At 40.6% G+C, this 25,421-nt stretch overlaps 1 protein-coding gene across 10 annotated transcripts in view; it reads left to right on the top strand.

Moving 5' to 3' along the window:
* Lmo7 (LIM domain 7) overlaps positions 1-25,421 on the top strand; it is a 188,366-nt gene that overhangs the window by 56,294 nt on the left and 106,651 nt on the right. For all 10 annotated transcript variants that reach the window (XM_034497610.2, XM_034497607.2, XM_076930623.1 and 7 more), the window contains exons 2-3: positions 782-852; positions 12,664-12,733. In XM_034497610.2, the coding sequence (XP_034353501.1) occupies positions 782-852; positions 12,664-12,733 (141 nt within the window). The remainder of the gene's footprint in view (positions 1-781; positions 853-12,663; positions 12,734-25,421) is intronic.

Raw genomic sequence — 25,421 nt, 5'->3', positions numbered from 1 at the left:
CTCTGCTCACTTTGAGTAGAAAGGTGACTGATTTTGTCACCTAACAGCTCAGAATTAAGAGCTGTAGGTGAACTGCAAAGAAGGCAGCAGTGGCAGCGGGTTAGGCAGAGTATGGTGAACATTCCTCCATCATGTGCCTGATCCATTCAGCTGACCTGGGATGCACAATTCATGATTTTCAAACTCATGATTCCAAAAATGTGTTTCCCCCCAGAATGGCAGGTAGAACAAGGATTCCTGCTGCCAGGTGCTGAGCACGGGCCTGGGGGGAGGGATGGGGGTGGCTGATAGTTAGCTTTGTTATGAAATGAGGAATTTAAAGATGGAATTGAAACCAATGATGTACATATGTAAATGCTATGTCAAGTTTATATTGTAATTGTGTATATTTACTCTTAGTGGATCATTCTTAGTTTCTTTTTAAGAATACACTGGAAATTCACTTTAGTTTTTAAAAAGTATTTATTTCTTGAGATTATAATATAATTACATGATTTTCCCCTTTCCCTTTCTCCCTTCAAGCCTTCCTGTATACCCTTGGTCTTTTTGAAATTTACAGCCAACAAAATGATTATACTTCAGGAAACATTTGCTGTTTCTGTGTGTTGGTTCATAGTAAAAAGTTGTAACACAGACTAGTACACAATTTCCTATGAAGAATGGCTTTTGGTGCTACATGCAAATCATTCAGATTAAAGATTAAACGCTTATTAGCTAATAAAATTATAAATTTGCCTTGTTTCTTAGCCCTATTTAATTAACACCCAAATCTGTCTTTCAGGCTGTAACTGAGAAGAATTTTGAAACAACGGATTTTCGAGCCTCTCTAGAAAATGGTGTCCTGTTGTGTGAGTAAGTGTTTCACGCATGCTCCCTATAGTCACAAGTTTGTGTCCTTGGTCCAAAGTGAGATTTGATCCCTGCAAGCTGACACCTCTGTAGTATGAGCCAGTAAGGAAGGGGTGATCGGTTTAGATACTTAAAGATAGTGTCGGTAATATATATTATTTTTAATTAGTAAATGAGTAAGAGGCTGTTATTGCTTTATGGGTAGATTGTTGAGGAGGAAACTGATTATATCTGTCTATGACTTACTCAGTATGTAATTGCCTCATTATAAAAGATCCTTTTCATCTGGAAGACATGATGGTCAGAGTAGCTAATTCTTTTTTGAGGTTTAAGTGGGGTCATTGCATTACCTAAATCAATTTGAGTCACTGACTATTTATTCAGTTAACAGATATCATTGTGAGCAACATTCCAGACTATATTTACCAGATGCTAAATGGACTAGTGCCCTGATTGATGGTATAGGGTCCACATTGTTTGCTTTGTGCATTACTTGGGTCTCCAGTGGCTGCATAGTATGGTTAACCAAATAGGTGACCTTTGTGGGTAAGAGCAGGCCTGTGAGAGAAAAAATTAAATCCCAGAGGAGAGTATGAATTGCAGAAGTGAGCAAATAAATTATAAGAATGTACTTGAGTACCCACCCACATTTTTGAAAGTACTTGATAATTCCAATCTAGACTCTTATCACACAGATATTTATGGAATCTGCATGTAAACTCTGGGAGTGGACTACTGGAACCTAGATGTTTTCTTTCTTTTTGGGGGTGGGGTCCTTGTAGCCAGTATGTACCATCATGCTGGCCTACAGTCTGCTTAGATGCTTTTGATTCTTCTCCCTTTGAAGCTGTTTGCAATGAAGGTTCCAAGTGAAGGGGTTAGATTCCTTTTCCGTTTTGGACGTCCACACGAGCGACTCCACTTTTATCTACATTTACAAGTGATTTTTTTAATGCTGGAGGCTGATTTTCCTCATCTGTGAAGTAGAGATCATGGCCTTCAATCTGCCTGGTTCATGGAGCTGCTGGCCTCAATGACAGTTGAGGTTTGCATAAGCTACGGAACCTGGAATAGAGTTGTTAGGGAGATGGCTACGGAAACCAGTGTGTTGCTAGTCATCTAAACTCCTTTGAGGATATTATTAATTCCTTAATTCATTACATATGACATTACTGGAATTAAACCAGTTGGGCTTTACAGAAGTGTCAACTTTCTGGGGTTTCACCCAGAAGAAGCCCCCTCAGGGCCACGGTTGAAGTTGAAAGGATCTTTCTCTTCATTCTGCTGCGTGCTCACAACCCCTGTTGAGTAATATTTAAACTCACTTCATTGGCCTGCATGGTTTGCTCAAGGGGTTGGCAGAGAGGAAACTATCTTGACTTAAAAATTGTGTGATTAAGTGTTTTCTTATGTGTTCAAAAGATAGCGGAGAGAAAATACCTGTAAGCATGTGACCCCAAAACTGCCTTAGCTCTGAGTCTGGCTACTTAAAGGTTTACAGGAAAGCATCCGTCCGTGGATGCTAAGCTCCTCAGTCTTGCAGAGGAACTAGATGGCACTGTACAGAAATGTGGAGTTTTGTTTATATTGATGAGTTTAGGTAGCAATAATGGATGCTCTGCTTAAAGAAGTCCCGTTGTAGATTACATATTTCTAGAGATTACCCATTGCTCAGAATAATTTAGGGATCTACCTTGTTGAATAGGGCTTCCATACATGTGTGACTAAACATGTTTGATGATGGCACCTCTTGCTCTGTTTTTGTTTTTCTACATACGAGTGTGTTTCGATCAAGTCCGTTCCCTCATTCTCTCATCTGACCCCTCCTGTCCCCACTGTCCTCTCCTAATTTCATGGCTTTTGCTTTGTTGTTGTTTTTGTTTTTACATCCAGTTGTCCATTTGGTGCTACCTGCATGTGTGTGTGTGCAGGGTTACTGGAGCATGGGTAACCTCTCAGGAGTTGCATCCCCGAAGAAAACTGACTCTCCCTTTCCTAGAAGCATCAGTTGCTAATGGTTCCTCAGCCAGGGGTGACCATCTCCCCACTCCACGCTGGGATTTTGTCTGGCTTTACCTTGCACAGGTCTTGTGTACACTGTCACAGCTGTTGTGCATTCATATGAGCCACTACTCTTAGTCTTTCCACCTCTGTCTCTTCTTATCTTTTTGCCCCCTCTGCTTGGTACTCCCTGAGTCTTGAAAGGAGGAAATATGATGGAGATATTTCACGTAGGGCTGAGACTTTGCTGCAGTCTCTTAGTCTCTCAACTTTGACTGGTTACAAGTCTGTTCTCGTAACATGTCTGTCTTAGTCAGGGTTTGTATTCCTGCACTAAACATCATGACCAAGAAGCAAGTTGGGGAGGAAAGGGTTTATTCAGCCTACACTTCCACGTTGCTGTTCATCACCAAAGGAAGCCAGGACTGGAACCCAGCAGGTCAGGAAGCATGAGCTGATGCAGAGGCCATGGAGGCGTGCTGCTTACTGGCTTGCTTCCCCTGGCTTGCTCAGCTTGCTTTCTTATAGAACTTCAGGGCAACCAGCCCAGGGGTGGCACCACCCACAATGGGCCCTCCCACCCTGGATCATTAATTGAGAAAATGTTTTACAGCTGGATCTCATAGAGGCATTTCCTCAAGGGAGGCTCCTTTCTCTGTGGTAACTCCAGCTTGTGTCAATTTGACACACAAAACCAGCCAGTACAATGCCCTCTGTATTTAACCTCAGATTATAACCAGCTTTGACTCTGAGCGATTTGAAATGATTTCCCAAAATTACTATACCCAGGTTTTAATGAGCCTGGGTAAGATATATATCATAACAAGTAAAAATATCCAGAGTTGACTAGAAACACTGTTTTGACTCAAACTAGAACAATTTAGAATAGAAATAATTTCTGCATTGATTCAAACTAATATCAATTAAAATAAATGTAATTTCTACTTAAGTAGTGACAACAGTTAACTTCATGCATATACATTATAAATATATGCTCTTAATAAAGCATACATTTATATAAATGCATGTATATGTGTATGTATGTATGCATGTGTGTATGTATGTGTGCATATGTATCTAATTGCTATTTTTAGCACCTTTAATTTTTACCATTAGTGAATTTCTTACTATTTTCTCTAGTAGTTTCAGCAACTTTTATCCTTCAATACCAATTTTTTTTTTTCAGTTGGCATTCTAAGATTTCCAAGTCACGAGTTGGAGAGTTTTGCTTTCACTCAACTGAGAGAAGACTGTCATTTTAGATCCAAGTTAGAAACAACCTCTGCACTGACAGTTCAGACAGGATGTACGTCTGAGTAACAAGCACTGCCCTATGTGCTTTTATTGGCAAGCTGACAGACTGTGGGAACAAACGTGTTTGTGGCAATAATTTTTATTCTAGGAAGTTTGACTTTGGTATTTAGTCAGTTGAAACCTGAAAACGTATGTGTGTATGTGTGTGTGTGTGTGTGCGCGCGTGCGTGCGTGTGCATGCGCACACGTGACCATATAGAAGCCGTCAACCTCAGTTACTCTCTTGATCATTCTCCAGTTTATTTGTTTGAATCTGGAGTTGACTGATTTGGTGAGTCTAGCTGGACAGTGAATTCTGTGGCTCCCTTGTCTCTACCTCCAAAGTGTGGGAATTATGAGGCTCCCACACCTTGCTTTTTGCATGGGTGCTAAGGATCTGGTCTCAGGTTCTCAAGCTTGCATGCAGGCAGGCAGTTTTTCAACTGACCCAGCTCCTTGCCTGTTCTTATACTGTTTATTTTAGACATACATTCTCTTGGCTTTATTAACAGTGAAATGGGCACAAAACCAACCCACCTCCCATTAAAAAAAAGTTTTTCCTAAATTAATGAAAAAAATTCACTAGATTTCTTAGGTGATTTTGGCTCTTTGAGTCTTATCTGTGGTATCCATACAGTCTCTCATTAGTGTTGGTTAGTATTCATAAGGACTGCTAAACTACATATATTAAAATATGTAGAAAAAGTCATCACTACATAAATATCTGCAGCCCTCATTTGCTCTGACATGATTATTTCTGTGTTCTGAACACACATCATTTAGATACTGCTATCAGTTAGCAATCTCCAGGTTACTCATCTTGTGGTGGCAGTCTTGGAAGTCGTCTGAGGAAAACAGTCCTTATTCCTCTGTGAAGTAAGGTTTGTTTGAAGATAGTCTCACTGGGTGTGTCGCTGGTTAGTCAGTCTGTAGTTCCCCTCTTTGGAACGGTCCCAAGTTTCTGCCCTGTCACCATTTGGCCATGCACATAACTTCTGAGTTTATGCCTCGGTGAACACATGGCTCACTTCACTGAGAAGCTTCTCACAGTGCTACCAGGTCATTTCCCGGATCCCCAGCCACCTTTGCTTGTGGCTTAGACAACTGGAGCAGAATGTTCACCTGCTGCTATGAGAGGGCCTGGTTGTACTTATAGTTCCTCTGGGACTATCTTACTGCCTAAAAGGTCCGGTCTTGAAGGACTCATTCACTAGAATACAAATAAGTTAGTTATACAGATACTACTCTTAGCAGTGGGAGAATGACTTTCAATGCAGCAGACAACATAGAGAACTATGCTGCTCGCCACTGATGTTTATAGAACATGATTGTTTGCTAGAGTCAGGGACTTCTACATAGAGGCCATGGACTGGGGAATCCCTGAGACATCTATGCAGTGGGCCTGAGGAGGGCCACAGGCTTTCATGGGATGGAAAAGGTGGGTTGCTTTTGCCGGCTGTTTCTGGTCTTGAATTTATAAAGGAGGAAACTGTCTCCCATGTGGCTCCCCAGGCCAATACCACTGGCAACTTTCTCTGGAGGCCAACACTCTTCAATGACTTTGTGGTTTCAGCTTCTCACTGTTGTGACAAGTCCCCAGCGAAAAGCACCTGAAAAGAAACAATTACATCCTTGGGCTCAGTGCTTCAGGGCTTTCCATCCAAGGTTGACTTGCTGGTCTGTGTTAAGCTACAGTTTCATAGCTGCTCGCTTCCTGGCTGTGTTCAGAGGGCCAAGCATGGAGTAAAAGGAGCAGGGGACCAGATACATTGGCCTAGGTTAGACCCCACCTCCTACTTGTCATCACTTCCTAACAATGTCATCATGTTAAGAATCCACTAAGGGATTAATTTTTAAAGATTTATTTATTTTATGCACTGGGTCTCATTATAGATGGTTGTGAGCTACCATGTGGTTGGTAGGAGTTGAACTCAGGACTTCTGGAAGAGCAGTCTGTCCTCTTAACCGCTGAGCTGTCTAATAGGACAATATAGACCCTTTTCAGACTACCTTCTTTCAGTTAATAATATGAATTTAATTTGCTTCCATATCATTACACTGTTTAATAGCTCATTTTGGTTTTGGACTAAATGATATTCCATTTTTATGAGTGGGGCAGTTTATCCCAATTTACCTAATATGAGAAGACATCATGATGGTTTTAAGTCATTGTAATTATGAATAAGACTTCTCTTCAAGGTCAGCCTGATCTACAGAGAGAGTTTCACAGCATCCAGGGATACACAGAGAAACCTGGACTTAAAACTGTAACAAAACACTTCTGTAAATATCCATGTGCAATTGCTTGTGTGGCCATACGTTTTCAACTGATTTGGTGAAGAATATTACTGCTGTTCATGTGATAGCACTATATTTAGTTCCATAAGAGTCTGACACACTGTCTTCCAAAGTGTTACACTGCTTCCTTCTCCCACCAGCAATGATTGGGCATTCCTGTTGCTCCACATCCTTGCCAACATTTGGTTTTGTCAGAGTATTGATTTTGGCCTTTCCTAGAGGTTAGTAGGTGTGTAATGGTAATGCTTTTTACCAGTTTTCATTTCCCTGATGACATTCTCATGTGGAGTTATTTTCCTCATAGTTATTTTCTTATCTGTGCATCTTATTTGATGGAACGGTTTCTATTTTCAATCAGTGGTTTGTTTTGTTTAAACTTGATGAGTTTTGAGAATTCTTTACTAACTTTAGGTAACAGTCCATCAGGTATGCCTCTGGAACATATTTTTCTCTCCTGTCTTTTCACTCCCCTGTCAACATCTTTTGGAGAATGAATATTTTGAATTTTAATGAAGCTTAGCATATTAGTTGCCTGTTACGCAGATTTTTTTTTTTTTCTGTGTTTTCTCTTAGGAGTAAAAGGTGTGTGATCTATGAGTTTTCTCTGTGGGGTCTGTGGTTTGTTCTGATCTGGTAAAGGAAAGTTCCTGGTGTTCAATCCATTAGTCTGTAAGATTGCTCAGAATCAGAAGAATCTGCTCTCAGTTTCCCAGGCTTTGATCCATGCACTTAAACAACTTGAAATGAAAGTGTTAAACATCATTTCCTCCTTTTCCCCTCCTACCCGCTCCCAGTTACTCCTCCTTGTTCTCTCTCAAATTCATGGCCTCTTTTTCTTTAATTGTTGTCATATACATTCTTAGCTGTTCTTAAATAGATAAATGTAACTTAGCAGAGGAACAGGAAGTCTGCTGTGAGATTGTATCTCCTAGAAATGTCAGGAAAGCTACACCCCTGAAGTCTCACCAACATCCCTGCCTAAACAAGACAGCCATAAAAAAGGATGACAAAATAGAGATGCTAACATGGAAAGAGGGAGATCTCACAGGGCCTGGACCACAGACAAGAGACTATGGGCAACTAAGGACTGCTGAGAGCACCCCGTCCCCTATGTTCGTTATCCAATATCAAATGGTGAGCCCTGAAAACATATACATACAAGTTACATCATTTAGCTGTTTCCTGCACTCTATCTAACATGTTTCAGGCATACTGATGAGGCTCAGTACAAGTGCCATCATGGGAAAAATGACAACACCTCCATTGGTTTTGACTTGCTGTTCTTCCACATGGTTACCCCACCTCTGCATTTATTGTTAAGTTTTTATTTTTCTTTAAAGTTAGGCATAATATTTTTTCTTTATCACTTACGCTTGAAAACACAAATGTAATCATAGAGTTTTATACCAAATGCTTTTATCCTTTTAAATTTTAGATGACAAATGCTGGTTATCTTACCCGTTGACGAAAGTAGTAACTGTCTACTTGATGTGCTTTTCTTTTAAAATATGAATGTAGAGAGAAGCTATTGACCTATAATCTTGACATCTTCTGGAAATAACCAGGCCAGAAGACTGTATCTGACGGTTTACTTTCCAGATCAACTTTGACAATTCAGGAGAGAACAATACAGTTTGATTTACCTGGAACAGAGAATACACAAAATTGGTATTCTTGGTTAAAAAAAAAAAAAAGGCATTTCATTGAAGTGAAGCAATTTTCTTTGTTTCCAAATTTACTTCTTTAAAGAAGATAAAGATTTTGAAATTTTTACAGAACCAAAAAAATCCGACGGATTTCAGGGCTTTGCTCTAATTAGCTATGCTTATCTACTTGCTCTGTGACTGAGTCCTGCCCAGGGCTGTCTTTAGTAAGCATTCAAATGTCTAATGAGAGGAATTCCTGTTTGGAATAAAAGTGAGCAAATAAAATAAATAAAAAATAAAATAAATAAATAAAATAAAATAAAATAAAATAAAATTTCACCCTGTTGGTGATAATCAGTTAATCAAGCAACAAAAAGATATTAGTATCTTCAGTTAAGAAGATGTGATATCATTACTGTCCTTTTTGGAAAAAAAAAAGTGGGACACAGATATAGCTCAATGAATACTGAGTTCAGTCCCCTGCACTGCCTAATCCGGGTGGGCTGACAAATCAGGTGATCAGACAAGTAAAGTCACTCTTGGGTATGTATAGCAAGTTTGAGGCCAGTCTGAGCTACATAGGACCTTGTCTCAAAATAAACATAAAAATTAAAAACAAGAAACCTAATTGTAAAAGTTTGGCAATATGGAAGATATACATTTGTATCTTTGCTGTTAGGACAACATTGGTACAATGCTTGAATGGATGACTAATAAGATAACCCATAGGTCAGCTAATTCTTCAGTGAATACATTCTTCTATGAATGTCTTTCCATTTATTTGGAAAATCTTTGGAGACTGAAAGTAAAAAAGCTACCCCAGAATTTTGTACTTTGGCTGAAGAGCTTTTTGATCAGGGGGAAAATGAAGTGTGACAGAACTTTTTTCTTCATTTCTTTTCTTTTTTCTTTCTTTCTTTCTCTCTCTCTCTCTCTCTCTCTCTCTCTCTCTCTCTCTCTCTCTCTCTCTCTCTCTCTCTCTCTCTCTCTTTCTCTCTCTCTCTCTATCTTTCTTTCTTTCTTTTAAAGATTAGCCAACAGTAGAGTGTCAATTCAAGTTCTTAAAATCATTCATGTCTGAGCCATGCTCAACTTTATAGATGGCTTTCTGAGTGTCACACCTGAATAGGGAAGTCAAGATATGTCCACAAAGAGAAAGGTCTGTGAATGAAACCAGTGTTCTAGCATAGTTCTAACAACAGTCTTTTGGGGGGAATAGACAATGTCTTTGTGGGCAAGGGATGAAGAAGGAAATGTAGACATATTGAGACAGAGCATAGTCCATTTGGGTTACACTAACAACTGCCGGAACATGAGTAACTTGCATATAGCAGGAATTTATTTCTCTCGGTACTGGGGTACAGGAAGTCTAAGATTGGGTGTCTGGTAAGGGCCCACTTCCTTTATAAGTTCACATCTTGTCAGTGTCACTTTGTCACCGCAACTTTCCATAGCAGAAGGGCAAGGCCTATTGTCTGAAGGCACTAATCACATTCAGGAGGTGCAGAGTCATGATCTTGCCACCTCCCAAAGGGCTGCCCTCTACTTGAACCATGGGAGTTTTTAGGAGAGTCACAAACACTCAGACGATAGCAGTGGAGAAGCTGAGAAAGTTATTGAGGTAACCATAAGAGTACCCCAAGTTATTTTGTGTTCTTGTTTTAATCCTACCAAAAGAACAACCCTCTGATGTGCTAAGCAAGCAGTAATTATGTTTGTTCCCCCATAGAAGGGAAGGCTTGAGAGGGATAAAGATATAATTCTACTCAGGGCTGGAGGGATGGAACAGAGGGTTGCAGGCCAAGAACACAGGCCATGGGAGAATCTGGAAGTTTATCCTGTAATCTGATTCTTGCTTCAAAGCCAGTGACCTGAAGTCAGTGTCTCTTTCGAAAGTCCACATGTGAAATTCAAGAACACATACTATGCAAAGCATTTCTGTTTGTAAAGGAAAGTGTTTCCCTACATGGTACTTGAATTTCCTTTAACTTGAGACCCTGCCTGTATTTCATTAAGTGTGCTTAAATTCATGGAATTATTTTTAGCTCTCATAAAACATTTTTTCCCTATCCTTGCAAGAGATAGCCTCAAAGTTCTTCCTTGAGAATCATAATTCATAACTCACTAAGTGATTTGCATGCTCGGTATTTGTCAAAACTGTATGTTCATTTCGTCCTGAGCCTAACGTTTATAACCCTGAGCTTTGATGAATGAAATGAAGCAGCGTTTTCCTTTAGTGACTCAGAGTTTTTGAGAGTAAGTGTGTGCTCTCCAGAGTGTTAGTTTTTTCCTTGTGGTTATTTCCGTGTTTGCACACGCACGAGAAGGTTGAAGAGTGGGAAGGGGAGGCTAATCCATTGTGTATATGTCCTCTCTAAGTCATCTCTCAGGCCAGACCTGCTGAAGGCAATGGAGGAGGGGATGGTTAATTTACCACAAAGTATCTGTCTTTGCTGTTTACTTATCCTGTCCCTTTGTTCATTGACAGTGATCTGTTTGATTATTCATTTCAGAAACTGAATAGAAAATGCTCTTGAAATTACTGACATTATATGTCAAAAGTGGTAGGCCATGTCAATGTGTAAACAGAGACCAGGTCCGAGTCACCAGTGACTCAGTGGGTGAGGCAGGAGTTTATGACCCTTCCCTCTGAAAGGACGACGGTGCTCAGCTTTTCCTGAGATGCTATGTGACTCCTGTCCATATTAGCTTCAAAGTTATGTCATTGAAAGATTATAGTCTAAGGAAATCACTAAACTAAAAAAAAAAAATTACCACTATCAAGAGAGTGGTGAATAACTAACCGGAAGAGATTGTTTGAATTACTGTGTCAGAAGTGTGTTGTCATCAAGCAATGTGTCAGGTATTAGCTCTCCTATGCATTGCTGACAGTCGTAGAAATGCAGAAATACCAGGGTTATAGAAGCAGTCAGTCAAGAGGGGAAAACGAGAGGGATTAGTGCACAGTTGCCATTTGTTATTAATCTGCTTAATTATTATCTATATCCTCAATTGTTGAACGAGGGAAAGCAGTGTAGTCTGAGAAGAAAAGTGGCTTCTTAAATGGCTCGCAATGCACACTTTAGATATTGGGACTCACAGAGTCCCAACTAAGCAGATATCTTAAAGCTGAGGGACTGGGGCTGGGTATGGCTCCAGAGGAAAGTACTTGCCTAGCACACTTGAGGCCTTGAGTTCTATTCCCAGACACCCATCCCCCAAGCCAAGGGGGTGGTTGTATTTGTAGCTAAGTTGTCTACAGATCTTTGTGTGAACAGGCTATGAAAACAGAGAAGCAACTTTTGTTTGCCAGGCTAAATCTTCATAAGCCAGTGTTCTGTAATTCTGAATCCCGTTGAACAACATTCTGAAGGCTATTGAGTTGAGACTTTTTGTCTTTTTTTTTTGTTTGTTTGTTTGCTTGTTTTAATTCTTAGCATACTGAAATGTATATAGAAATCTCTGGAATGCAGAAGGAGTGGCATTCCATAGGACACCCTCACCCCTACTCTTCCACAATAAGTGCTCATTGCAAACGAGATGCCAAGGAAGTAGATAATTTTATTTCCTTTTTTCCTTCTTTGCTTGCTTTTGGACCTCATCACAGAGTAAAGAATTGCTTATTTGTGGGATGAATTGTTAAGTAGATTTTTTTTCACTATTATATGATGCTGTTCTGTGACTGATTAATGATTAATTACTCAAGCTTGCATTAATGGGAAAACATTGTAGTATTAAATTATTATGCAGTCTGGCATTGTATTAGTGAATAAAAAGAATAAATACATACTGATCGAGATTTAGAAGCAGAATGGTATCATCAGTGTGCTTGTCAAAGATGAGTTTCTTTTCTAATGCTTTGGTGTACAGAGACATAGATATCTTTGCAGTGTGTGTCATATTAACTGAAATGCGCTCAGTATTAGATTCCAGGGTAATTTGAAGGAGTTCTGGTACATTTAACTTCCACCCAGTCATTCCACTCTGGTAACAAAGCAATCAGTCATGGGCATGAATGAGTTACCAGTAAGAAATAGTCAATTATTTGGTTGAGTTCCTTGGCATCCTTTGCATGTGAAACGGTGTGGGTTGAAGGCCATCATTCAAAACAAGGACCCAGATGAGAAAACAAAAGAAAACAAAAAATCCCATTGAGAATTATGAATAAGGAAAAAGTATTCTTCGGGCCAAGTGAAGGGAATTGGGATGAAGTGTTTTTTTTTTTTTTTTTTTTTTTTTTTTTTTTTTTTAACTGTGTGTTGAAATGGAACCAAATTGTGTTTCTGTGTAATACACGTGAAACTACTTCTAAAGAGGTGGGCTTTGGATATAGGAGTGTGATCCAAAGAATCCGCCCACCCTTTTGTGCAGAGAAGTTCTTTGTTTTGTCTTAATTTTTTTGTTTTGTTTTATTTTTATTTTTTTAGTTGTTTGTTTTCTAATGGGCTTATGGGTCAGAATGACACATTTGGGATCAGAGCTACGCTACTCAGAATTTTTGAGACTATTTCAAAGAGCACTGAAATCACATTGACATTTTTGTAATTGCCTGTGTTGTTTGTTTATTTGCTTTCAGTTTGATTAATAAACTCAAACCTGGCGTCGTTAAGAAGATCAATAGACTGTCTACTCCAATAGCAGGTTTGGTAAGTAATACATTCAAAACTAGTTTTCTTCCTTTTCATTTTATTTTTTCATCAACAAATGACAGCTGTACATATTTTTGGGTTCAATGTTATATCACTCTGTTGCGGGTAATATTTAAAAAATGGTACCCAGTCCAGCTTGTTCCCAGACAGCCGCCATTTTCCCACTGCTCCAGCTCTGGACCATGGCTCTGGCTATCTAGAAACACCAGCCCTGGCACCCACGAGATGCCAGTGTGGGGGACTGGCTCTGCAGACGCTGTTTCCAGAAAGCTCAGCTGAACCCCAGACAATACCCACCATGCCCTTGGTATCTGGTAGAAATGAGAGTCTTGAAGCTTAAAGGTTATCCAATTGGTTTATATATTTGGAAATGACCAAGTAACAGGATGCCCCCAATTAAAGTTTTTTACCCAGTTACCTAACCTTTATATAAATAACTACCTTAGACTGCTAGAGATACTCGGACATCCACCGCCATCTTTTTTCCTCCTTCCCTCACTCTCTTTCTCATCTCCTCTCCTCCTGACTCCTTACTCCGCCTACCTCTCAGGCAGCCCAATTGCCGAGCTTTATACAAATGTAGTGGGAAAATATCCCACTATACCACTCTCATATTGTCATGCAGTATAATGTGTTATATAGTTCAAAACACCTAGCAGAGAGGACTTTGAATGTTTTCAATTTAAAACTATCTGTTGTTGAAATATAAGAGAGTGGCTACAGTAGGCCTCCCCATCTACAATTACTGTCCCTTTAAAAGGGTTGACAACTGTCTTTTTAGATGCCCTTCAATACTTCCTTCTATCCAGAAGCTTTCATTTTAACTTGTTTGACTTCGTGTTGATTTCTATGCTTCAAAGTCTGGGTATCCTTTTCCACCCTTCTTTCTTCCACAAGTTGCTTTTCAGTTGCTTCCGCTCTCTCTGCAGCTCTCCCCTGCATGCCATGTTTCCTGATGACCACAGCAGCTCCCTAGAATATCAGGTGTTCCCTGGCTGTTGTGTTTCTGCTGCTTCGGGCTCATGTATTATGCTCACTTAGCCTGTAGATCATAAGTATATCTGGATGATAATCAAGGCCCGCTAGCCTTCTTATGGGGTGTCATGTTTCCTATTGATGTACAGTGTCTCTACCTTCTGTGTCAGGGTCATGGTGTTCAAAGAAACACTGGGGATTCTCAGGTGAGAATTCTCAGGATTCTACCTTTATGACTACTACTTTTTTTTTTTTTTTTTTTGTTTTTCAAGACAGGGTTTCTCTGTGTAGTCCTGGCTGTCCTGGAACTCACTCTGTAGACCAGGCTGGCCTCGAACTCAGAAATCCGCCTGCCTCTTCCTCCAAGTGCTGGGATTAAAGGCGTGCGCCACCACCATTATATTCTGTGGTGCTAGGAATAGAACCAAGGGCATTTCACTTTCTAGGCAAGCATTTTAACCCTCAGCCAAACTTTAATTTGAAGATTTTTTTTAAAGTATTAAGAAATACTACACACTTTCATCATATGGTCATTTAGATGTTTTAGACACTGTGGACACTAATGCTAACATGAGCCAATACCTTTGGAAAAACTTAGAATAAAATAAAATTGATTAAGAATTTTTCCAGAAGATTCCAGAAGCCTTATCAATCAATACTGGTAGGATGGAGAAAGAGTCTGCAGTTAAGGGCACAGGGTCTCTTAAGGATTAAAGGTCTTCTGTTCAGTTCCCAGTCTATATTGGGTGGTTCACAATCACCTGTAACTCCAGCTCCAAGGGATTTGAACCCTCATCTAGACTCGAGGGCACTTGTATTCATGTATGCATATACCCTACCACATAATTATATTAAAAGCAATAAAAAGAAATCTGCTGACAGAAGTCAGTTAAAAATATCTCAGAAAGTACCGCATGCAATAACTGGAATGTAAAACCAAACTAATTATCTGTGGGTTATTCAATGCTCTATGCCACAGTTCCTTAGTTTACAGGAGGTATCAAAAGTTCATTAAAACCTCGACAGGGGTCACTTTGGCCAAGTATTTATTATTGGAAAATATCTGTCTGGGAGCACAGGAATGAAGTATTGAGATTTCTTTGAAAATTAGAAATGCACACAAAGTTCTCAGGGCTGCTGGTTCCATTACTGATGCTTTCTCTCTAATCAAGTTGCCTCTAGTCTAGATCTGTCATGAATAGGGAGCTGACCTGTAATTTGTACTGTCTTAAATTTGGTTAGGTAAAAATCCCATCACACACACACACACACACACACACACTCACACACACTCACACACACACACACACACACACACACTCACTCACTATCTCATACACACATATAAAATTTTATATTCTTCCAGCTATTCAAAGAATAACATGAAAGGAATGTGTCCCTGAAGTCTTTCCAGAAGGAAACAATCAGCTTAGTAAAATAAATATGCTTTATATGAAAACGACTTATGAAGCAGCCTCTACAATAATAATTGTATGGATTATATTGAGTTACACTATCTTTTCCAGTGGCCTGTTATTCTTAGTTTAATTTTTTTGAGTTTGAACTTACATTTCTTGGATCAATTACCGGCATTTTAAATGAAATTAGCCTTTGATCTCAAACACACCCCAAGAATCTGGAATGCTTGAATTGTGGTATTTGTTGCTGTTGGCGTCTGTTGAGTTTATTCAGTTTTAAGATGGTATGATTAGATGCAAGCACAAATGTATTTTATTTTTAAGCCCCAAACCCTCTCCTTGTATTTCTATTTCAAGCATCAAAAATTCTCTCCAGTTTGGATTTTATCTTTAGAGGCAAAACCGAAATGTATTTCCTCTGTGTTAAATAGAATGCTTTCCTAAGCACAATGCAGTGAACACTTTCTTTGGCCTATGGGTGTGCAAGAGTGACATCAGCAACAGAATGGTCTAAGCCCAGTCACTTTGAAGCGAGCATCATGCCTCTTCTGACTGCCGAGACTTGTCACAATGCTTATGACAAAGCATGTGGGGTAGAGCCCCAGCAGCTACCTGGAAAGGGTTGGCAAGAGGACTGAGAGACATGACCAAGAATTTGATTAGCAAATATTCAATGCATGGGTGTTCTTTTAACAAATAATTGGCGACCTGCTGGACTGAGTCATTTTCTAGCGTGGAGTGTTATAAGGGAGGGCAAAAGGGGTATGGACTCTGACTTTCATATGGGGGGGGGAGGATCACACAAATCAGTTAGCAGATGCACAAGAAGGTACCCCAGAGCGAATGTTCTCCAGAGCACTATACTAGATTAACACCCAACAGAGTGACACCAGACAGTGAGGACTGAGTGTTCCTTAAGGAGTAGGGAAGAGACCTGGGTGTTTGACAACAATATTGAATAATCCAGGCCAGATTTTTCATAGTACTGAGATTTATGTTCCCAGTACCCAGCACAGTGACTGGCATATACAGGAGATAAAAAGAGTTTGCTAAACAAGTAATAAACCATGTTTTCTTTGTAGAATTTAATGGGTTCTAGAGTTTAGTCTTCGGGAGAGTAGGCCTATAGGTTGAAGGGGCATGCCCCTGCCCTGAAGACATACAAAGTTCTAAGCCCCGGTACTTTAGACAGTATCTTTATTTTAGGTAAATGATTTTTACAGATGTGATTGGTCCAGATGAGATAGAGCATCCAGGGTAGAATGGGCCCCTAATCTGAGAGGTGCCTCTAAAAAAATGATGATTGTGAGAAGACATACATAGAGGTAGAATGCCACATGAAGACGAGATTGAGGTGGAGTAACACAACCCAGAGAACACCAAAGATTGCTAATGAGCTTCCAACATCTAGCAAGAGTCTGGGGAGATTTGCAGAGACTTCACAGGAAGCATGAGTTTCCTGACTAACTGATCCTGGGCTCCTGCCTCAGAACTTCAAGACAATAAATAAGTTTGTTTCTATTGCTTTAAGCCACGAGGCGTTCGTATTTTGTTGTGGAAGCCCTAGGAAACGTATGCACATAGGTAAATGTTTTTAATTGATAATTGTGTACTTTGAAATAAATGTAGGTTTACAGAATGTATAAAGAGGGTCTCTCTATTATCCTAATTTTCCTCAGTGAGACACTTTAGATACAACATCCAGACCAGGAAACTGATGTTGATACAGTGAAAAAACCTTCTTAGTCAGATCTTGCCTGTGAGTGTGTGTGTGTGTGTGTGTGTGTGTGTGTGTGTGTGTGTGTGTGTGTATGTGTATGTGTATGTGTATGAGACAGAGAAAGAAAAACAGAGTTGGAGAGACAGAGTGACAGAGAAAAACACCCAGAGATAAAGAGACAGGCACGCACACACACACCACAGAGAGAGAGAGAGAGAGAGAGAGAGAGAGAGAGAGAGAGAGAGAGAGAGAGAGACAGAGAGACAGAGACAGAGAGACAGAGAGACAGAGAGAGACAAAGACAGAGAGGTTACTCCAGTGTCTGCCTCTGAAGCTCTTCATTCAGATTTCACCAGCTTTCAGCACAATGCTTTTCTGAGTAGCAAAGCCTAGAGATGTTTTCCAGTCAAGTCAGGTGAAGGTAGTTTATTTTGAAGATGTACCAGTGCCTCTTGTGGTAAGCCAGTGTTCAACCATAAACATGCCAGCTCAGCTTACTTCATTTCTGTGCTGTTCCCAACAGGAATCTTTGTTTGGCATCTCTTATCTGAGGTTCAGAAAATTCTGAATGAACCAGGCCTTTGTCCCTCTGGCTCTCAGCAATTTTGAGAGTGAGTTCCTTGGAGAAAGTAGTTGTTTGGATATATGGGATTGTCCCGGAGCATTTTTATTTTTTTGGCTCCTTCAGCAGAGGTTTGTAGGTTGAAGTGGGTTCTGTGAATGGTGTTTGTATAGGGGGAAGATGCATCAAATATGTCAAATACTGACAGGACTTCAGTGTGAAAATGTAAGCTGAGTAATTACAGTGTTTCTTGTCCTTTCTTCCATGACTCCTTCTTAAGTCTTTTTAGCTATACCTTTTCAGCTTGTGGGAGCTATGTATTACATCTATTTAGTTTTTAAATGCAAAGCAATGCACTTTCCCTTGTACACTGGCCTGTGAGCAAACCATGGAGTATGTTCTGAGCAATGGAAAGTGGCAAGAGAAGCAATTGAGATATGCATGCAATTGTTTCCTCTAGGAGGTCAGAGAGTATGTTCTCTCGTGTGTTCTAGTGATAAGGCTGGTCTCACCTAAGTTTTAAATGTGTTTACCTTTAATTAATTAGTGCGTGCATGTGTGTGTGTGTGTGTGTGTGTGTGTGTTAGGCTTGTGTATGGCTTGAGTGTGGACTTCAAAGCACAACTTGTACTAGTTGTTTCTTTCCTACCAAGTAAGGCTCTGGGATCAAACTCAGGTCACGAGGCTTGAGGGCAATGGCCCTTAGTTGATCTAGTTTTATTTCATAAACAATCACATTCTTCCTATTTCTTCTCTGCTTTCAATTAATCACAAAAATGTTTAAAATAGCAACAACAAACAAACAAACAAAACCCCCAAACTAAAAACCTAATTGAGTAACCCAGGAGTTAGTCCATATCTTCCAAAAAACTATGTGGTGCTTAGTGCTGGTATGTTCAACATACCGAAACTCAACACCAACAATGTGGGAATAAAAACTGTTCAACAACAAAGTAAAACCCCAAAGAACAGGCAAGATATCCTGCTGGTGAAAAGAGGTGTTGAAGCAGAATAATGTTTACCATCAGATAGGTTAGCGTCCATGAAACACAATATGTGTAGAAACAGCCAGGAAGTTGTTCACCGCGAGTCCATCGGCCCTCTTGGACACCTGACAATGTATTTGTGTACAAACCAAGTTGTAAACTCTAAGTAAATCAAGGCTTCTCACTCTCAGCACCACTGACATCAGGGGCAGATAATTCTTTATCCAGAGTTCTGCCTTGGGCACTGGGCATTCTTTAGTGGCATTTCAGCTTCTGGGACTCACTAGAGGATAAAGTAACTTCTCTATCATTTGTGATCAGAAAACAAGTCTTCTGACCCCTAGGGGATAAAGCCATCCTCAGTTGAGAACTACTTAGCTCAAGAAGCAAGGTAGTGGGCACCAAGCTTTTCTTTAAGGATCTTATGACTGACTCTGTCTGTGGACTTCATCTCCCTGCTCTCTCCTTTTCCATTTGAATTGTGATCTCCCTTTGGAAAGTAGTGGTGCTTCAGAATATGCAGCTGGACCTACTTGCTTGAATATGTGGGCTCCATGGAAAAATTCTTGGGTGTGTCCAAATTTGTATGAAAATAGGTGTTGAACTGAACATGTTTGATGTAAAAAATTACTTCTGTGCTCTTGGCTGGCATTGGGGTTCATCCTTATAATGCCAGAACTCAGAAAGTTGAGGCAGGAGGATCACAAGTTCAGCCAGGGCCTGCTTAGGTTCCATAGTGGGTTTGAGACCAGCTTCAAGCTATCTAGCCCAATAGTGCTAATTCTTAAAGGTAGAATTGTACAAAGGGGCATCGAAGTTGAGAAAGTAGACTCCTCATTGGAGGAAACCTGCAAATATCCCAGCTAGTGAATACTGTTGGGTGTGTTCATTTCTCTTGCCTGTCATGGCTGGTCCAGGGCAAAAGCAGGCCTGGGTCCTTTCTGACTGCTGTTTTCTCTTTCTTTTCTTTTTTTTTAAATGTACAAGTATTTTTACTGCCCAGAATCCATGTTGATATCCTTACAGGAGCCATAGGCAAGAGGCAAGGGAAATAACCATTATTCTGGACAAGACCAACTTCACAAATATTTTTTGAAAGCTGGAGGGTTTGTTTGATTGTTTGTTTGTTTTGCTGATTTGACAGACATCTAGTTTATTTATAACATCTAGTTTATTCAGCTCAACTGAATATCAGGATCGCGAACACAGAAGTCTTTGGTTGAGTTGTTTTAGATTAATACAGTTACACCTTCAGAAGGCAATATACATGAGATGTGCATTTCCAAGTTTTCACCATTCCAAACAGTTTGGAGAAGAGACAATCACTTTAAAAAGAAATTTCTGAAGGAAACAGACATATAGGCCAATATAGGAAAGGACACATGTATAAAAATGACTGCTGTTTTCTAGCTGGGTTAACGTGTGCTTGTGTGACACTGTCACACTTATCTGTCACTCTCCTGTGCATTGGGTGTCATCATCAGTGGATGAAGTGACTCAGTGAAGTTTCATTGTGCCTCTGCTTGTTCTTTCCCAGAAGCTGTGGAAACTTGACCTGGGAACCTGCTGTCAAGCTGACATGGCAACCCTGCCACCCTTACATGTGGGCTAACTCTCTGTACCACCTCCCATCTCTCTCTCTTTTTATTCTTTTCATAAAAAAAGTGAACAACTGTAGGCAATGGTGCTTTTGTTCTGTTACCATAAGTAAATAATAAGTAAATTGGACTTGAGAACTTGAGAGTGAGTATTCCCTGAGGGAGAAAAAGCTCCAAATTTCATTTTTTTCCTCAGTCCTAGAATGGGATAATTCCAGAAGTACAGGTGTAATGAGCTAAGGGAAATGAATGCCCCCTTTTCCAAACAACTGCCTTCTTCAGGAACTCCTCTGGCTAACCACTGACCTGTGTGGGGCTCAGAGGCCTTATCTCCTTGGTTATAATGAACAGATGCATTCATGGGCGTGCTCCGGTGTATGAAACAGTGGAACTGGATGTGTAACCATATTTCCCTACCATACTAAAGCTCCGGGTTCCACGTGTTTCCCAGCAAAGTTCACAAACAGTCAAACAAGCAAAACCAAACCGACCAACCTGCCAACCAACCAGAAAACAAGTCAGAGCCTAAGACATCTACGTGTCTATGGAGCAGGATAAACTAGCTACTTAGGTTAGAGTAATCTGTCTTCTGCTTGGGCCTTTTCTTGTTTTCTGCTGGTTTCATAGGGGAGTCTGAGGAGAGTTCTCAGTGCTACCTCAGAACATGTGGAAAGTGACTTCTCTTCAACTTGTGCATCCTTGCCTGTTTGATTGCAAGTCAATATGACTAGCGGTTCTGACAGCTGTGCTCCTCATCTTCAGAGTGATAGAAATAAACCTTTATAAGCTGGGAAGGCATGGAGTGGGAGGCAGAAGCCACCGCCATGATGGGCTGTCTGCTCACCCGAAGCTCTGCTTTTATTCTTAGGTTTTTATTTCACCACAATTGATAATTAGTGAAGGTTCTGTGCATCCATGAGGTTTTATGCTCTTTCAATCTTATTTCTCTCAAATCACCACCATAGATCAGTTTTATAGCTATTGTATCCGACCTTGATGCTCCATTGAGTTAAAAGATGAATCTCTCTGTTTCTGACTCCATTTCCAAATAGAGACAATGAATATTAGAAGATATTAATGAGCTTGATTAAAATAATTAAATTTTCTTCATCATCATCATCATCAACATCAACATCAACATCATCTATTATGTTGGCTTTTTGAAACAGAGCTGCAGCCCTGACTGTCCTGGAACTTACTTTGTAGACCAGGCTGGGCCTGAACTCAGAGATTCACCTGCCTCTGCCTCCCGAGTGCTGTGATTGAAGGCATGCATACTGAAGTGATGTTTCCCAAGGGATCACAAACCATCTTTACAAGTTCTATAGCTGATTTAAATGCTAATATGGTTCTATTGTCAGTCACATTCAAAAAAGATATTTATTTATTCTCTTTTGAGATAGTGTCATGATGTAGCCCAGGCTTGTCTCAAATGCTCAGTAACCTCTCATATACTGAGATTCATTGTTTCTCTACAAACCAAGCACCACTAAGTAAAGCTCTGAGTACTACATCTTCTATGAAAAGAATAAGCAATATGGTAGTATTAATATTATCATATTGCTTACTCATATAAGAAATTACAGCATAACAGCTAAGCATCTACTGAGAATGAGATGACATTATGAATGAAAAATGTTGTCCATGGTTTTATGTTAATTGATAGATTTTGGTAATGTCTATTTCCCTGGGATTGCTGAAGATTGCCATCTGTGTTTTGACAACCCCCCACATCAGATCTATTGACCAGGGCATGTGTGGTGGCCATCTTGTTGGTAAGAAACATTAGCTATAAATTCTGGACAGCCTAAGCACTTCCACAGAAGTGGCATATGAAGACGCCAATGGTGGGTGACCTGTTTACAAAGCGCTCTTGGGAGACTTCAAGCCTTCTTCTCTCCTTGCTTCTATCTTCCTTCCAATAAAAGATAAGTGTCATCAGGGCTGGGAATTTAAATCTTATTATCCTCCTTGAGTTATTTTATTTATATTCGAGTGTGTGCGCGTCCGTGTGTGTGTGTGTGTGTGTGTGTGTGTGTGTGTGTGTACAGTCAAAAGAAAAGACAACTATGGAGTTGGTGTCTGCTTCCACCTCTCTGTGGGCTCTGGGCATTGAACGCAGGTTGCTAGGCTCACAGGGCCAGCGCCTTTACCCTCTGAGTCATCCCATAGATCCCCTGAATTGTTACTGATGCCCATGGATGATGTAGTGTAGCAAAGCAGGAAACTCCTGTTTTATTTCTAACCGCAATTTCTTAATCACCTGCTGGCACAAGTTCCGGAGCGTTTCCCGAGAACTCCCAAACCTGCCTGTTTTTTAAGTCTGAGATCCACGTTTATTTGTCAAGTTTCTGCCTTGGGGCCAGCTTCTTTTTTTCTTTCATAACATTAATGAATTAGAATTGCTAAAGCAATACTCTTAACTTGTGGAGCTGAAAAAATAATTAATCCACAAAGACAATTGATTCAGTATTTGAGTAGGATTATCTCATAGTTTCATTCAAATAAACTTGGAGCAGCCCCTTTTAAGGTAATTTTTGTAACGTAGAAATTGCTAACTGGGGAGCAAATGAGGTTGCTGAGCAATAGAATGGAAGGTTTGAAACCAGTGTGAGGCACTGGTCCCTAGATAAGTCTCAGGAAGGCCCTCCCTTCCTGGAAACATTTAATAAATGCTTACCATGAGGTCAGGCCACTTTCTCACACTTGGGGCAAGGCTACAAAGAAGGCTGAGAAAGTTACTCTCAGGGAGCCGACATTCCCAGCAGTGAGGTGAGAGGACATGAGGACGCTCTAAATGAATAATGTTTTGATACTTGTCAATAACTCCGGGATAGAAAATATACAAGACTGCCTTAGTTGCCAACAGTTATATGGGGAAAGGAATGTGAGTGGATAATGATTCTGAAGAGGGGACTGGATGAAGTGGCTCAGAGGAGGAGAGGTGGGTAAGCCAGACTGCGGGAAGCCTCATTGGCATAGTTGGAGTCTAAGGGGATATTCTGAGAATAATGACATTTGTTGTTCTAAGGTTAGTGGCTCCTGTGGCTGTGGGTGCACTGTACCTGTGAGTATACGCAAGAAGCAGTGCACTGTGTGCTTTAAATGGGTGGGTGATATGGTGTGTGTTGGATCTGAATGAAGCTGCTAAAGCCCGTTACTGTTACTACCTGAAGAGCAGACTACAAGAAACTGGAAGGAGAGAAAGCCGGTTCAGTAACAGTGATGGCTCCTCGTTTTCTATATGAGCCTGATGGGATGCCTAGATATGTGGTCAACTGATTCCTGGCATTGCTTGTGAGTGTGTGTGTTTAGATGACGTTAACATTTGAATCGGTAGATGAGGTGGGTCTTATCCATCAGTTGAAGGCTTCCCTGTAGAAGAAGGCTAGGCTCTCTATTGACAGGGAGCTTTCGTGCCTGCCTGAGCAGCCACACAGGCTTTTCCTTCTCTTGACTTGAACTGATGGACCATTCAACTTTCCTGTTCTCCAGGTTGTAATACTTTGGCATAGCATCATGCCACCGGTTTCCTGGGTCTCCAGCTTGGGACATTTCAGCCTCCATGTTAACATTTATTTCTTATTATTGCATTTATTTATTTTATTTATTTATTTATTTATTATGTGTGGGTGTGTGCACATCTGTGTTCACACTTGTGAAGGTTAGATGACAAGGTTCAGGAGATGATCCAGGTGAGATCATGGGATTAAACTCAGGTTGTCAGGTTTAGTAGCAAGCACCTTTACTGGCTGAGCCATTTGACTGGCTCAAGAAGTCCTTTTCTATATCCATCCTGTTGATTCTCCTTCTTGGAAAGGCTGGCTGGGCCATTTTATTTATGAATATTTTATGTATATATACCACTAATCTTTCCTTTCGGTGCATCTGCTTTTGTTTAATTCTGGCCAGATGCATGCTCTTAGGGCCTTGGAATAGTTGAAATGGACAAAACCAGGCTCTGTGATTGTGTCTATAGAAGAATCTTAAATAGCTGGTAAAGAAGTCAGACTGTTTGAATTTACAGAAACTTTTAGTGGATTTACTGGCAATTTACCTTAAAGCTTTGTATTTGTCCTGTTTATATTTTAAGAAGAAAAATGGGATGAGAAAACACAGGAAACAATTTCAATTACAGATGTCAAAACCCTAAGTGTGCTGGACCTCAGGTGTGGGACCGTGATGGGATGGCTTGGGTTTTGGTAGAAGCGCTGGCTGGAAATAGCCCAGAGACTGAACAGGAGTCCATTGCCTGTGAGAGACAGGCGTCTATTCCGCAGTGCTCCCAGAATCCAGGCTTCTAACACGTTGGCAAAGACCTCCATCTGATATGTGCTGTTCAGTCACGTAGGGCAATGCCTCTCTAAAAGAGGTTTGTGTCACCCTCCACAAGTAGAGAGCATGACTTCAGGTCTCAAGAGATTTCCATATTAATGAGACACCTAAAGGCCAGAGGGTGTAGCTAATTAAAGTATTCTTTCCCAGACCCTCCACCTTACAAAAGGTATTTAACCAAAGGCCCACCCTGGGAGTGCCGGGGTGTGCATTCAGATTCAACTACCATCACCATTAAAATAAAAGCTTTGGGAACCCACAAACTTTCATGGACTTTCACGTGTCTTTTGGGGCCTACTGTTGTGTTCCATCACAGAGGCCCACATCTTCAAACAAGCTGACACTGCCAAGGGAGTATAACAAGTGAGCCTCGGGGCGCCAGCAGAGCTTTCTTCCTCTCCCTCGTTTCTCTCATAAGCTCCTCGCTCCTGGTCTCCATTCTGCTGCTGCCTCCCAGTGGAGCCTGGAAGCCCCAGAATGACTTCCCATGCCAGGCGGGGCCCCGGCGGGCGGCTTCTCACAGCCCAGCACCCTCCCAGGGGGTTCCTCCCTGTGGCACCCTTGAAGAACAGAACACGTTCAGTGATTCACAACTCAGCCCAACAGAACGAACCCACTCTCATGCACGAGCCATCATTCCCCACACTTAGGGTCTGGACTTAATGATCTGGGGTTGGGTTGACAAGATGGCTCAGTGGGTAAGGATGCTTGCCACCAAGCCTGATGGCCTGAGTTCTACTCTAGGGTCCACACGGTAGAAAGTTATCCTCTTATTTCACATACTGTGGTGTACACATGTACACATGCATGGAAATGCACATATATACATACAGGTTGGCATGCATTCACATGCACATACATATAAGATAGATTAGATATATAGATAGATATATAGATAGATAGATAGAATTTAGAAAATGGTATAGGCTGGATTGTCCTTATTGCATATTGTGGATAGGAGAAAATGCAGTATCTTGATACTTTTCCAGCATCTTGATACTTTTATATCCCGATGTCTTTATTCTTTTTTACAGACTTTAGGTCCCCCCCCCTACTCCTGAATAACAAGTGTGGAATTAGCTTGTTATAGA

This window comes from Arvicanthis niloticus, chromosome 3 (genome assembly GCF_011762505.2).
Source record: "Arvicanthis niloticus isolate mArvNil1 chromosome 3, mArvNil1.pat.X, whole genome shotgun sequence".
NCBI lineage: Eukaryota > Metazoa > Chordata > Mammalia > Rodentia > Muridae > Arvicanthis > Arvicanthis niloticus.
This window is presented reverse-complemented; position numbering and strand designations above follow the sequence as displayed.